The sequence below is a fragment of the Rutilus rutilus genome (genome assembly GCF_951802725.1).
Source record: "Rutilus rutilus genome assembly, chromosome: 17".
Lineage (NCBI taxonomy): Eukaryota > Metazoa > Chordata > Actinopteri > Cypriniformes > Leuciscidae > Rutilus > Rutilus rutilus.
Window position 1 is genome coordinate 22678667 of NC_140230.1, and position 15847 is coordinate 22694513.

A 15847-nucleotide genomic window follows, 5' to 3' on the forward strand; every position below is an offset into this window, starting at 1 on the left:
CGAACCAGTATCCAGGAGGATAAGGGTGTTCTTTAGTACTCTTTCGACTTCTCACAGGTCCAGATAAATGGCAGCCCTTATATTTTATCTCAAGTGAAAATATACTGGTGGGGGGGGGGGGGGGGGGGGGGGGACCTATGCTGCACGGGCTAAATTTCTAAGTTAAATTTTAAGTTTTGTAATGGCCAGGAAATGTAAAAAAACAACAACAAAGAAATCCATGAATGATCAGTTCTGTTTCACATTCTAAAAAAAACACACCAAAAAAAAAAAGTTTATATATATATGTATATGCATGTGTGTGTGTGTGTATGTGTATTTTTTTTATTATTATTAATTAATTCATTTATTTATTTATGACATTTAAATAAAGAAATTGGTGCTTGAAGATAATCTTGGTAAATGCTAGGTGTTTGCCCAGCAGGGGGTGCTAGGTGTTTGTAGTCTTCTGTAGTTTAAAGTCCAGAAGGTTTGATTTAAGAAGAAACATCCCACAGTGTGGGAAATTAGTATTTCAGTAGCTATTACATGTTACCATGGTCCACATTGGTGTCGCCAGTGACATCATATATCAGAATCACATAACTGTGTAACTGCAATTTATGAGATACTAGAGCAAAAATAATGAGTTATGTATTACAGTTATCCTATATAGAAATCGATTAGTGAAAGATCTGCCTCTACTCGCATCACTGTCAAGAGTCAGGCTCTGAATGTTCGCAGGTGGCCAGACCTTCACTTTCCTTCAAAATTAGGATAACACTACAACGCTTTTATTTTCCTGCTTCAATAGGAATTTAACCAATCTGTAATTTTGAGCCATCACCCCATACCTCTGGTAATGTCTTTGCCCCCCTCACACCTTCAAAATGGTTTTAATGCTTCAAGCTGTTAGCAGGAACATTGACTATTTGAAGTGCATGTCAGATAACACTGTTTTCTATATCTTTCCTTATCTGTTAGGCATTGTTTAAACATCCAGACACACTGTGGTCCAAATCCAATTTTCTTTGTCAAGCCAGATCTTCTTCTTCAAACCCAAGCTCACCCTGGGGAGGCTGTCGGTGTTCATTCATGGATTAAGAGTAAATGTACTTTTGTGTGATTTATGCTGCAATTGTGCAGAGTTGAAGGTTTCAAAGCTTCATTTGTTGTTTGCTTACAGACTCATGGTTCTACAATATTAATTGTTTTCTTGAATTATTAAGCACACATGTTTTACATTGCCACTCTGTGGATCATGGATGGATCATGAAAAGTCAACCGTTTCAGATGACAACAGCTTCTGTGCATAAATGCCACTTGCTGCATTTATGACCCTGTTTACCAATTCAGCCAGTTCTCAGTTGGAAACAGGTAAAAGCTATCATGTCAAACCTGTAGTGTGTGCTGTGACATGCATTTTTTTTTGGCACCATCATGCGTTGGCTCTTAGCAGGAGTCGGTTTGGCTGGTGAGCTGCCACCCATATTCCTTATTCCCTGATCTCTTATGTCCAGACACTTCAACTGTAATATGCCACTCTGAAGACCGGAGGAGGGTTGCCATGGCATTCCTGCGAACAGTGCTACATTCAGCAGGAGATGATGTCAGAGATGAAAGTGGCGTGGCAGAATGACGCTAGCTATCTCACTTTTGGCCCCTGTGCTGTGCAAGGTGAGTGAAGACAAATAATCAGGACTAAGATTACATGATCGGGGCGTCACGTTAGCTTGATTGTCATCATTATCTCCATGGTGGGTAGGTCATTTATAACCCCTTGTTCCATGCTGGTTTTAATAAAAAAATTGTGCTACTCACTGAACACAGATTTCATTGTCCGTTTAAGTGTTTTATGAAGTTTGAGACAACTGTCTCATCAGAGTTTCATTATAATGTACTGACACACAAAGAGGAGAGGGCTGAGGTTCATCCACGACCACATTATTTTGACAGACTTTCTGGATTAGAATAAAAAATTAATGATGTGGGACTTGTGTAATTGTTTTTTTTTCCCCACATACAGATGAGCACATATCAAGATGATGATGTCATGTCATTGCTTGACTTATTCTCTTCAGTTTGCAACAGCTAAATGTTTTCATATGGCGTCTGAAAGTCTTATTTGCCCACTTAACATGACTGCTAGTTTAAGCTGTGCTTGTGAAACAAAATGCACCTCTTTCTCAGTGTAACCCTTAAGGCCATTGCACACTGAGTCCGAAATTCGCATCCGAAATTTTCGCACGTTAAAAAAAAAATTCGACCTCACGTTATGTCAATCATGCTTGCACACTGTCTACGAAACTTTCGTCCGTAAAAAAAAAATTCGGATTGGGTTCGATTTTCTGCGTTTTTCGCATCCACAGCCAGTGTTTTGTGAGGTTTTTTGAAAATTCAGAGCCACCGTACAAGCGAACGACAAAATCCAGAATGACGTCTGACAAGTTGATACACTTCGTCTCGCAGAACAAGTACTGTATGAAAAACAAAATGCGGATTACAAAGACACTGAATAAAATATAACCTGTATACAGCTGTTCTGTCTGCCCAGCGCTTCTGCCGGCCGCGTGTGTGTGTGTGTGTGTGTGTCCGTCCATAGACATACTGCCAGTTTCTGTTCAGGATCGATTGGTTCACGGAAATTGGTGGTCTTCTTTTAATATGTGGCTCCAGTATCGCTAGCAAAGCATCAAACTGTTCCACTGACATTCTGAGGTAAATTTTGAATCGTTTGGGATAATTTCGCAACTCTTTGATAAGGAGGTGAAACTCTCCTTCCTCTCGGCGCAATCTCAGGATTGGATGGACCCAATATTTCCTCTTTCTTTTTCTCTTTTTAAGAAGAAAGAGGGCAACAAATTCATCCTCACTGCTTGACGAATCCATTTAGTATTTTTTGCGTTTTTTTCCGCAAAGGTTTAATAAATACGCATCGGACTCAGTGTGCAAGGTTTCTGTGCGTGACGAATTTTACTGCTGACGAACACGAAAAAACGCATACGAAAATTTCGGACTCAGTGTGCAATGGCCTTTACTGTCAGGACACACCACAATCCTACCTTAAAACCTAACCAATAAGATGACAAATTGGCTATATTGTGTAGCAATGATAACAATCATTTATGCAACAGTAATCATGTTTTTTTTTTAATTCTGTGAAATATTTACGTTTTACAATATTACATTTTTAGAAATGCCATGCACAAGGTATGTCGACTTATGGCAGTGGCTTCAGAAACATTGTTTGCGAGGCAAAAAACACAATGGATGTGCACAATTGGTGTGGGCAGCACATCTTAAGAAGTAGGTTAGTTTTTCAGAATGGCTGAAATAAGACAGTCAAACACTGTGCTGACCATATCAGTGCTGCTGGGAGAAAGATGTGAGAGCTTGCAATCATCTGTAAACTCAACCTTTTTGGGAACACCTACAGGTTAAAATTGCCAATTTTCTCCACCTCAGAAAGGTTGCCAATGCTTCCTGGCTTTTAGCTTTACTGGGGCTGAATTCGAAATAGCATGCTATTGCTACACTTACAATTTTTTTTTTATATGGCAGAAAATAGTGAGTGGAGTATGCTAGAATGCCAAGAAGTCATGATTCATAAATAAGTTCACACTACAGATCAGTGGTTCGCATAATATTTAGAACCAACTGAAATCACATGTACACAAAAAAAATTACATGGTCCTGGTGGCCCTATCAGAGGTACCAAAATCAGAGGTTCAACATGATTTTATGTGTAGTTTTGTTATATATATATATATATATATATATATATATATATATATATATGTAAAAAAGTATTTCCAAATTTGTATTTGCGGGCAAGTGGCACACTAATTTTAAAATAAATCAGACTTCAAAAACATCAATAGAACTGGGGTTAGAACAAGAGTTCATCTTTTGAACCTAGCTGACATTTTGCACGAGAACTTTTTCTGCACGCATAAATACGGAAACCGTACGGAATTATAAGTGAATGAGGCACATGTCCATAGCCTAAATTGAAATAGTGCTTGCAGTGTCAACTGATGATTATTATAACGGTTGTTTGACCTTTTTTCTTTTTTTTCCAAGACAAAGAGTAAGTGGATATAAGATGTGCATAATGTGCTGAATAAACTTAGGAAAATAAGTGACACGAGTACGTTCTCTACGTACCTGAATCTCCTCCTCCATCATGCTATAATTGTAAGACCAGAAATTACTCTTTAGGTGTTCATGCGCATAAGTCTAAACACACAGTACTCTGAATCATAGCAGTTGATCACAAAGCCCCCTCTAGCACAGACCTGTAGTGTAATTCCATGGTAACAGAATAGACTATAATAATTAAATGGTACTGTACTTTTTGATGACTGACATGCTGTAGAGTCGCCGTTTTTACTAATTAAATTAGCACACACAATTAATGCTGTGTGGAAAAAGGAATATCATTAATTGGTCTTTTTTTGTGTGGCATATCTGATTAGGGTTCAGACTTTGTGCTGATGAAATAAATAAAAAAATCCCACTAAACAATACTAGATCTATTTGGTTTACACCACTGCATGTAAAACACATGTGTGTGTGTGTGTGTTTATGCACAGTGTTTATACTTTTTATATTTTTTTCCTACAGGCAGCTCTGCTCCAAAGTCCCACTAGCTTGTCCAGCTGCTGTTATTTCCTGCTGCTCCCCTGAATGAGAAAAAGAGAGAGAGAGAGGAAGAGTGCCGGGAGCCAGTGTCCTGCTTTAGAACCAGCAATGGTTGCATTTTAAGGTGAGTTTACACAATGGCAAAAAGCACAAGAACAGATCTCTGGTGAATGTGTTTGAAACATTTGACAGCTTCATTTTCGGTTAATTACTGAATCTTGTCTGCGCTGTGCTAGACTGAACAATCTCACTTTCCCTGCCTTTTTCTGTCTGTCTTTCTGCTTTTCTTAAATAAGGGTTGGATATAAATATGGAGATAGAGGTTGGAAATGGGAATGTTGGGAGAGAGAAAGAGATGGAGACGCTATTGTGTTGCATCCTGTTTTGGTAATTCTATCCATCTGACCGTCCCGGGGCTCTCTGAAGGGGGGCAAAGGACAAATCTAGAACTGACTGAATAATGATCTGTGTTCAGTTTGTATCTTTCTTTTTAAACGTCTCCTGAATCTAAAGCAGTGTTTCCTAACCTTTTTCATTTTATGTAGTCCCATCTGTAATGCTTACGTACCTCTTCATCGACTTTAACCAGAATTGTTTCTCTTTAACTCATATTATACTTGATATCAATTAGCAATATCATTAATTTAATTAAAGTCACATTTAAACATAAAACAAATGATACTGTAAGTGAAACTCAAGTAGCACATGTATTGTAGTATGAGTGTCACCCAATATATAAAATTGTAACCCTCTATTGTTTTCTTTAAAATGTTGTAAATATTATTTACAATAAATTATTGGATAATTATGCATTTGTCCTATTTTCTGTCTTTCTTTCTTTCTTTCTTTTTTTTCATTTGGAAAAATTAAGTTAATCTTTAAGAACACTAATAATTTAATAACACCGCAAAATGTGATTTTTATCAAATATCAAAATTAATATCTAATTTTTTCATGTTGTATGTTTAATGTAGTGATGGCTAAATTCACTTGTAGCATTTTAGATGATTCATTCTGGTTTTAGTCTTTTATTTTAAAGACTGTCTGCGACAGGCATATCATACCTCAGTGCTTATGAATATAATTTGGACATTCCTTGAAAAAAGCTTAAGGGTTGGATTTGAATATAAATGTCAGAATCGTGCTGGAACACCGTGGTGACTGAAAGCTCAAAAATGAATCTCTCATGTTTCACACAAACACACACACACACACACACACACACACACACACACTGCAGCCTATAGAAACAAAGGAGACACTAGAAGCTCCACAGACACAAACCACTGAAGGCGGTTAGTAGAGGTTGAACTCAAAATGTGTGGCGAGCAGATAGAGCTTGTCCTGACCCATAGGGTCAGATCTTGCTGGGCGGCTGGAAACTGCTCTGACCTGCCTCTCGTGAGGGTTACTGATTCCTCTTCAGCAAATGACAGTGAGGGGATATCAGTTCACAACAGTGTTTAAACCTTTGCAACATCACTTCTGTGGCCATATCCACCATCACTTTCAGCCCAGTATTCATCCGAGTAAGGTCAATCTTTCTGAGTAAAGATATTTCCACACTATTTCTCCATAAATCTGTTAACAGTATGTGTAAATTAACATTTGGACAAACTGTTTGGACAAACAATGTACAATAGTATATTTAAAAATGAATATTAACCTATAATAAATTATGTTAAAAATGGTTGTCGGCCATTGAATCTAATTTTATGTAATTGTCATCATGAGATGCTGATTGGCTGATGGCACCACAAGGACATACACATTTCATTCCTGCAGATTTCACACCAAAACAAAATTGGGCACTGGTAAAAAAAAACTACTTCACTTTAATGAATTATTAACTATATACACTACTAAGATCTTTAAATGTTTTTGAAAGAGGTCTTTTATCTCATCAAGGCTGCATTTATTTGGTCAAAAATATAGTATTGTGAAATATTATTGCAATTTAAAGGAACTATTTTCTATTTTAAAACGTTTTCCTGTGATAGCAGAGATTCATTTTCAATAGTACAATCATCATATTTGAATGATTTCTGAAGGATCATGTGACACTGAAGACTGGAATAATGATGCTGAAAATATAGCTTTGCCATCACAGGAATAAACATTTTAAAATATATTAACATAGAAAACAGTTATTTTAAGTTTTAATAATGTTTTGCAATATTACTGTTTTTACTGTATTTTTTTATCAAACTGTTGGTGAGCAGAAGATACTTCTTTCAAAAATTCTCTCTTAAAATGTTTACTCTGTGTTTAATGTTAAATCTACTTTTTAAACATCGTCAGTCACTAATTAACAGTCGCTAATGGAAAAATAGTTTTTTGCCTACATTTCGATACCAGCAGGATGTCATGCTAACTAGCCAAACCTTGAACCTCTTGTTTCTTATTGGTAATATTCAGCTATGGTTACTTAATGCACGGTAGAAGCTAATGGATTTTGATGCCATTGATTTCCTCAGTGTTTACATGGTTATTTTTTAATAGCTTGGAGCATTTGGAAGTGCTTTCTGACCAAAGGGTGAACCTTTACCCTGCTGAAGCATAGAAGCACATCCCCACACACACATACACATACTCTTTCACTCACTCTCTCTCTTTCTTCCGGCAGTAGCTGCAGCTGAGAGGCATTAATACCCTCAGAACCCTGGAGCATGGCAGAGAATGCAGCTCGACACAGAGATGAGGTGGAGCTGTCTGTGAGGTAATGTGATTTGAGAAAATCACAGCTGCTCTTGGCACTCTGAATGACACGCAGTCAGGCTGCGGGGATGAGTTTCACAGAGGCAAGGATGTGTTTTGTGCTGTGCTGAGTGGACTGTCACGGGTTTGTACCGACTCATGTTGAGGAGACCAGAAGACATCATGTATAAAAGGTAAGGTAAGTTTTCTGTTCAGCTTGTTTGGAGTTCTATTGTGTTAGAATTGTGTTTAGTTGACTTTTTTTTTTTTTTCACAAAATTGATTTGTCATAAAATTTAGATCAGTGGTTCTCAACTGGTTTTTCCTGACTGATCAACTCTGGACTATGTGACCCACCACAGTGCAAAATCTGGAACCAGAATTTAATGTGGTTGGGTTGTATTTTCTTATACCCTAGCCTTTCGTCTTAGTTAGTTTTCAAGGATGAGTGCTAGTCACTCAACCTGTCCCGTGTTGGCATCTGATTCATTTGGTTAGTTTCTACCAAGTGACAGATGAATTTGTGCCAAAATATCATGAAGTTAGATGCACAACCTATGCTGTGAACTAGGGGTGTGCAAAGCAGCCAGTATTTGTATCTGTATTTGTATTTGTTGAGAGGGGAAAAGTATTTGTATTTGTATTTGTATTCGAGTAAATTTCAAAATAGGTGTAAAAATCAATTTTTTTTGCGTTACACTTCTAATTTACTTATAAAGTGTAAGTATTCTTTAATTATATCCATTATAATAATTATGGATATGCAATATTGGTTGATGTTTTTCCATAAATCCAGCAATGAACATGTAACAAGGAACGTCATTGAAAAGAAAATAACATAACAGCCATTACCTACGTTAATGTTACTCTGTCAACAGCCTATTGTCTAAATTACCAAGCTAACAGAGCTACTAGTGTTGTCACGGTGCCAAAATTTCAGTATTCGGTACCAATACCTGTGAAAATCCACGGTTCTCGGTAACAATTTCGGTAAAGCTTAATTTAGATTAAATTTACATATATTAAAGTTTATATCACGGTTACAAAGATGGAAACTGTAGTATTAAAAACACTACATTAATATTAAGAGCGCAGTTCGCACGCTTTCTCCTTTCCACAAGCGCTTGCCCTCCCGTGGCGTCTGTCGTTGCTATGCAGCGCGCCGCTCGCTTCTATTATAAGCGCGCTTGCCGCGCGCCTACATTTGAAATCTGCACGCGCAAAAAACGCGCTATGTGAACTACCCCTTATGACAACGTGACATTAGCCTAATCCAAAATATTTCAGCCACCACATCAGCAGCACCGCCGGTCGCCATGTCTCATGAGGAAACGCAGCTTTTTGATATAAAGTTTTTCTTGTTCCCGAATACAAATATTTTTAAAAGTATTTGTTCGAAATAAGTATTCGTAAAAAACACATTATTTGTGCTTTCCGAATACCGTATTCGGGTTCGGCTCCACCCCTACTGTGAACAATAGAAATTTGAAGCTATCCATTCCAAAATGCATGATTACATGGTTACTTACATGTATTATTGCCCTTCAATGGTGTTTTTCTCAGATTTTTTGCAACCAACCATTTGAGAACAACTGCTACAGATTTTCTATGGGGACTGATTTTAATCTGTTCTTTACAAGGCATGAAGTGTGTTTTTAGCTGTGATTCATTCAGGTGTTTATCATATTTAGAGTTTATGATGTTTTTTAGCTCTTTGTACTGCTTTGTGAATTTTTTACAGTATCTGTTGTTAATTTCTATATATGCTATTACATTTTGAACAATTATTTTATAAATTAAATGAACATGAATATGTTTTAAACAAACAATGAACAACTATATATATATATAACAAAATGAAATTAATATATTTAATTTAATAAATATATATTACATTTACCTATATTAATAAATTGTCAAAATTGTTGTTGAAAATTTAATTGATTGGAACCTTATTGAAAAGTGTTTCTAGCTATCTTTTAGCATTCCCATTCTTTTCAATGACAGTTGCTTGGTTGGCGCAAGACCCTCTGAAGTACATTTTTTGAAATCTGTCATCTTTGTTCATGGCGATGTTCTGGCAAATAATGCTACCTATCAGATTGTGCTGCCAACACTATATTTTCATTGTTTTAAGGTTAGGTTTATGGTAGGGGTAGGTATGGATGTTAATAAAGCCTCAAACCACATGAATATGATGATGGTAGCACAATCTGATAGGTAAAAAATGTTGCTGTCAAATTGTGCTACCTACTGTTTTAACTGGAGGTAGCACAATCTGAGCGGGTATCACAAATCATCAGAAGAGCAGCTCAGTTTTGCAACCAGGTTTTTATGAGCCAATCACCTAAGCTGTACAGAATGTAACAAAATGGCATATGTTGGCTAAAATTAATCTCTTACTAGGTAGAAGCTAGCCAGATTAACCAAACAGCAACACAGACAGGTTGCGTGATATGCTCTCATTTCATCCTTGAAAACTGAGGTGAAAGACTAGGGTAAAATGATAACGTTTTCTTTAAAATAAGATAAGTACATTTGGAAATATAGGTTATAGACCCATGTGCCTTTCAGACCCAAATATAGAGTGAAACAGCAAAATCTCCAGATATACCTTTCCAATACACTTAAGTAGCGTTCTTTCCTTTTTCTCATGTTTTTTTTTTTTTTTTTTTGAAGTGTGTCAAAATACAAAAATTATCATTGGAAACTAAGGAGAAAGAATAAAGTTTTCTTCTCAGATGTGAAAAATAAGATTAGTGAATTTAGGTTAGCAGCTTTTCTGACCCAAATATAGATAGTATGGGTCAGTGAAACTCCAAAAAAACACCTATCAATAATCAACTATTATATATATATATATATATATATATATATAAATATAAAATTGAATCTCATATGATAAACGTGTCTGTGTGTGTGTGTGTGTGTAGTGTTCCTGATCAGTTGGAAGCGTGAGCTGCAGTGATATGAGTCTGTTGCTCTGGTTCGGTGAAGGCAGAATGTTTCTGCTGCTGCTGTGCTGTGGGACACTGCTGACCTGTGCCAAGACCAGGAGACACCAAGGGTCCCGCACACCCGCACACAACCACACTGATGACATCATACTGGCTGTCATTCTGCCTCAACACAATACATCCTACCCCTGGGCATGGCCCCGCGTGGGACCCGCTCTGGTCCGCGCCATTGCTAGCGTCAATGACGACCCCACTTTGCTGCCCCGGCACCACCTCCGCCACATCTTCGCAAACAGCGAGAATAGGGACGGTATCTGCTCCGAGTCCATTGCCCCGCTCATGGCTGTGGACATGAAATTCGAGTACAACCCGTGGGCCTTCATAGGACCTGGGTGTGACTATACCTCCTCCCCAGTTGGGCTGTTCACTGCTCATTGGGGCGTCCCCATGATCACGGCAGGGGCCCCTGCTGTAGCTTTCCTCCTCATGGAAATGTACACCTCCATCACAAACACGGGCCCCACACACAAGAAACTGGGTGAGTACGCCCTCCACCTCTACAGGCATTTCGGGTGGCACCAACACGCCCTGCTGATGTTCAGTGACACCAAAATGGGCGAAAGGGCATGCTACTTCGCCCTGGAGGGGCTTTACACGGAGATGCATGAAGAAAACATCACAACCATGGACCTGGTATTCGAGGAGAACAAAGGGCCTGTTAACTATTCCGACCTCCTACACAAGATCAAGGATGATGGAAGAGGTGAGTGGCTTGTTTCTTGTTTTGCTTGAACAGTCTGCATCTAATTGGGCACCTGTCCTTGTGTTAATACATTCCCAGTGCTTCTGAGATGTTCTAGATGAGGTCATTTTAAAAATCCACTTAACCTTGATTGCCATGCTGTTTCCATACCAACTGATTCCTAGATGTGACATTAAGGTTAGAAGTCAAATGTGTGACTTACAAATGAGCCCATAATAATTGCAGTACCACAATACTGAATTTCAAGAGTGCAACAAGAGTCACACAGAAGTCATAACAGGATATAATTGCAAAATAGCAGGGGAAAAAATATGTTTTCTGGTAAAAAGTGTGGGTTTTATTTATTATTTTGGTTGGCCCAGGCAGAATCTACATTATAGGTCATACAGGTTTTTAATGACATGAGGGTGAGGTAATGTTCCTTTAAAATGCTTACAGAAATGTTGTGATGGTCTCAGTATGTCATTCTTCTACCATCAATGAACATTGAGAGTGAGTGTGAAGGTTCTAATGAGTGACTTTGTGGTATATTTGATGGCATATTTTGTCCCCTGAGCTTGATTTGAGCTGCACTCCGTGATCCAGATTGAAATGTGTACAGGCTAACACATTCAGCATATTACACAGAACGCATGACTAATAATGAGTGAAGGCGAAGGATAGAGAGATGAGGGACAGCAGGAAAAGTTTAGAGTATGATGTCATTGTTAATTTGCTGATTCTCCATGCTTTTCTCAACCATGATTAAACTACTCAGAATGATGTATGAAACAGTAATCTACTGAATTGTTTTTTCCATTCTCCCAAACAATATGCTTGATTCGGGCCAGACTCAAACCTAAGTCTCCTATGAGCGCCACAGCTCAATATGTCAACAACAGGAGAATCTGTTTTATAGTAACAGTGATGTAGTGCATCACAAAATGTAGCTCATATAGTCAATGTTTTGACTTTGCCATCAGATTAGTTCTTCCGGAAAGGGGAACTCAGGAAACCTGTATCTATAAGTTTTTAATGGGTAAAATGTACTTTAAACCTTTTTTCAGGTCCCAAAGGGGTAAAAAAAATGTCAACTGAACAACATTTATTAACAGAGGTTATGACCCCTGTGAGCATGCAATACATTTTAGCACACACTATCTGATCTGTTGGCATTTCCTGCAAAAACAGAGTTTGTATTCATTGTGTGTTCATTCAGTCTTTCTAACTGGAAGATTGTAATGGTTCGTCATTAGTCACTGGATGCTCTGTTGAGTCACTCAATGAACAGCTGGTGAGAAATGTAATGTTGTACTAACACATAAAAAGTCAGATGAATGAAGCAATGGATGATGTCTCAGGTGGGGGCTGTGGCTGCGTGTATGGTTTAAAAACCTTTGAAGTCTTTGACAGACAAAAGCCTGGGCGATTGCAAAAGGGGTCAGTTCAGAGTCAGTGTCAGAATAAGTTTTGTATTTCAGTGAGTATTAAGTACAAACTCTTAATAGCATTATCCACTGGTACAATCTGTTATGAGTTATCAGTTTTATTATTAGATATTAGATAGTTTTCTATTTATTGTATTATATATATGTATATATATATATATATATATATATTTATATATATATATATATATATATATATATATATATATATATATATATATATATATATATATATATCCAACATCAATCAATACAATAAATAGAAAACTGTGTGTATGTATGTGTGTTTTGCCCTTTTTTACATTATTTGTTTTATTTGTTTTTTCTTTTCATTTTTCCTTTTTTTTTTTGCCTTTATATATATCCTCATCTAATTCTCACTTAAATGAATCTTTAAAACACTTAATAGTTCAATAATCTCAAGCAAAAATTTTTTTTTTAATCTATTTCTCATACTGTACAGTTAATGTTGTGTTGCCTAAATTCACTTGTAGTTAATTTATTAATTTTTTTTATTTTTTAAATAGTATAGTATTAGCCATTTATTGGTTATCAGCCATAACCTAAAAATAATTTTTGACTTCGTTTCGGACAGAATTGTATTCGTTTCGGTGCCTTCCTAAATCAGGATTTGGCGACAGATGACATAGGGAATGTTTTGTGGATTCAGAAATGTTTTGGGGTCTCTCTAACTGATTAACATGTAGCGAATACCTGTGGAGCCGTAACCTTTTACGTAGATCTCGGAAGAGCTGAAATGCTCTTCCTCACCTCCTGCCTCTTTCCTCTCAACTCTCTAAAAACACCCTCACATCATCAGCAACAGGAAGACTACACATGGAGACGACACCGCCTCCTGTGAGATTGGAATCTCTGATGTATTCCTGCTCTTCTCCTGGAGTTTTCCATGCGAGTGCTCTTTCGTTTGGAGATTCAGAATGCTTGTCTCTTTAAAGTGCAGTACTAGATTTGTAAAACTGAGATCATCAAGTGCATTTTATTTGAACCAAACTATATTATCTGGACGGGACAGGAAAACACCCAGCTCATAAATGCAGATGAAAGTGGACTTGAACTTGCTTCCTGGACATTGAGGCTTTAGTTAAAGAGCTTTAGCTGGAGATTGCAAAGTCCGACGTGCAGCTAATTCATAATTACAACCATCTGAACGTCCATTCAGTACTCTAAACATAATTTTTTTATATTATTATTTAGTCACATAATTACACAAACACATTGACAAATGCACGCATATTCATAACACTTCTCATTCTCTCTGTTGTGCTGAAGTGATGTGCACTTAGCTGCTGCTTTGCTCTTGAATGAAATCTCCAGCACAGCAAAGCTGTTAATGGCCAGAAGTCAGCAGGTGCTTCAACATCAATCTCTCTCTGTCATACACACACAAACACACTGTGCTCTTCTGGTTTAATTTTTCCATGTACCCAATCACTTCAGTTACACCTGCATCAAAGAGGAAGAGGACCTTGACTCAAGAGTGCCAACAGGAAGGTCTGGTTTTCAAATTCTGATTTCTGAACAAGGGCAAACAGAACTATATGAGCTCTTCAAAATTAGTAGAGCTCATTTTATGGAATTGTTTGAAATAATTCCTCCCCGATTCTGATGGAGTGGTAGTATCAGTCTACCCTGTAATCATCTTTTCAACTAAAATGCCAATCTTTGTGTCTACAGCTTCATGGCCTCTTGTCGTCATGGTTGCTGAGCGCAAGAGCGGCCATGCTGAACTAAACTACCCACAAGGCCGTGCTCTGCTTCTCTCTGCATTTCCATCCATCTGGATCAGCTTAAAAATTTATCTGAACTGAGAGGTAGAGAAAGATGGAAAAGAAAACTAAAAAAAATTGTATACTCATATCGCACACTTTTATAAGCCTATAACTGCTTTTCTGCTTGAGGAATGCTGTATTCTTATATTTCAGGTCAATATTTCCTATTGTAACTGAACACCTCCAGACCTAAACCCAAACATATCTTCATTTATCATTCGTAGAGATGAAGGCTTGTCTTTATTCTGGTCTTGAATCTGCCCCCCTGTGAACAGAATACTCAAATCATAATGTTCTCTTTGTGACCGCAGAACATTGGGTTCAGTTTAATACAACCATGACCTCACATCCTCTAGTCTAGAATGAGGTAATGTTAGGCAGACCTCCCTTACATCACACAGATTCCTGCGCTAATATAATTTGTAACCCTATTCTGGCTTATGTTAAACAGCATTAGAAGAGAAACATGACAGGCTTGACATGACAGACATGATGGTGCCAGAGCCTGCATTTTTAGTTGCTTGCAGTAAAATTTTAGATTTCCGGTAAGCAGTCTTCTCTAAATGTGCTTAGTTTCCCCCCCCAAACTGTGTCAATTTTTGATGAGCATGATTGGAAATCTCCATTTTTATGCAAAATCACCACTTTAAAGACTGAGAGCAATTTTCCTTCTATGTTGATGATGCATTTCTTTTTTAAACAGGAAGTTTAGGTGGGAAATATTAGGGGATCATCTTTTGTTAAGTCACATTCATGAATCATGATTTGCTACTTGTCGGTTGCAGGTGGTATTTGGGGGTGGGACTCTCTTGTTCTAGAGCACTTGATTGGACAAAAATCAGTGTAGTGCAATATGAGTCTTCTATATTGAGAGACTAAATTTGTGTTTAAATTCTAAAAGTGAAATTCTAATTTTTTTTATTACACTACGCCTCAAACATTGACTGAAATCCACAAAACTCTTTTACAATGTTAAAATAATGTTGTGTTTAAGGAGATGGTTCGGAGGAAAATCAACCTAGAGTCCTTTGTTTGCACCATGACCTCGAGCCAAACACCCCCCCAGAAGCCTTTTTTCCCTTGGTCAAACATTATTACAAGTTAGAGCTTATTTAAAGATATCTACCGAATAGCTTAGTGCAGGCGCTAGTGGATCCAAGGCAGAGTACAGGACCTATTTGTACTACTGTAGAAGTTTGGTACCATTCTGGGCATTATTAGTGGGGTAATTTATGAGATACATCCTTGGATCCACTAGCACCTGCACTGAGCTATTTGGCAGATATCTTTAAATAAGCTCTAACTTTAATAATGTTCGACCAAGGAAAAAAAGGCTTCTGGGGGGGTGTTTGGCTCGAGGTCATGGTGCAAAGGAGCCTAGGTTCTTCGCTGTGAGGTCTGCCCCGTCATTATCCAGTTTTAAATCGGCTCTTAAAACTTATTTATTCTCTCTGGCTTTTAATTAAGTCGCTTTTGATTGATTTTATATGATCTATTAAATGGATTATATCGGGTGTAATCATGTCTATAATTGTATTTTGCCTTGTCTATTCTAATGCTTTTTATTTTGCACACTGTAGCTCTGTACAG

The 15847-nt window shown here is 37.5% G+C and overlaps 1 protein-coding gene across 3 annotated transcripts in view; it reads left to right on the plus strand.

Annotated features, from left to right (window-relative positions):
- The first annotated feature begins 4683 nt into the window (after window positions 1-4683).
- npr1b (natriuretic peptide receptor 1b) overlaps window positions 4684-15847 on the plus strand; it is a 46550-nt gene continuing 35386 nt past the window's right edge. The window contains exons 1-3 of one of the 3 annotated variants that reach the window (XM_084384961.1): window positions 4684-4747; window positions 7250-7514; window positions 10254-11040. In XM_084384961.1, coding sequence (XP_084241087.1) covers window positions 10290-11040 — 751 coding nt within the window. In that variant the 5' untranslated portion in view covers window positions 4684-4747; window positions 7250-7514; window positions 10254-10289. Of the gene's footprint in view, window positions 4748-7198; window positions 7520-10253; window positions 11041-15847 lie in introns of those variants that run through there. The other 2 variants (XM_084384960.1, XM_084384959.1) reach the window with 2 other exon arrangements.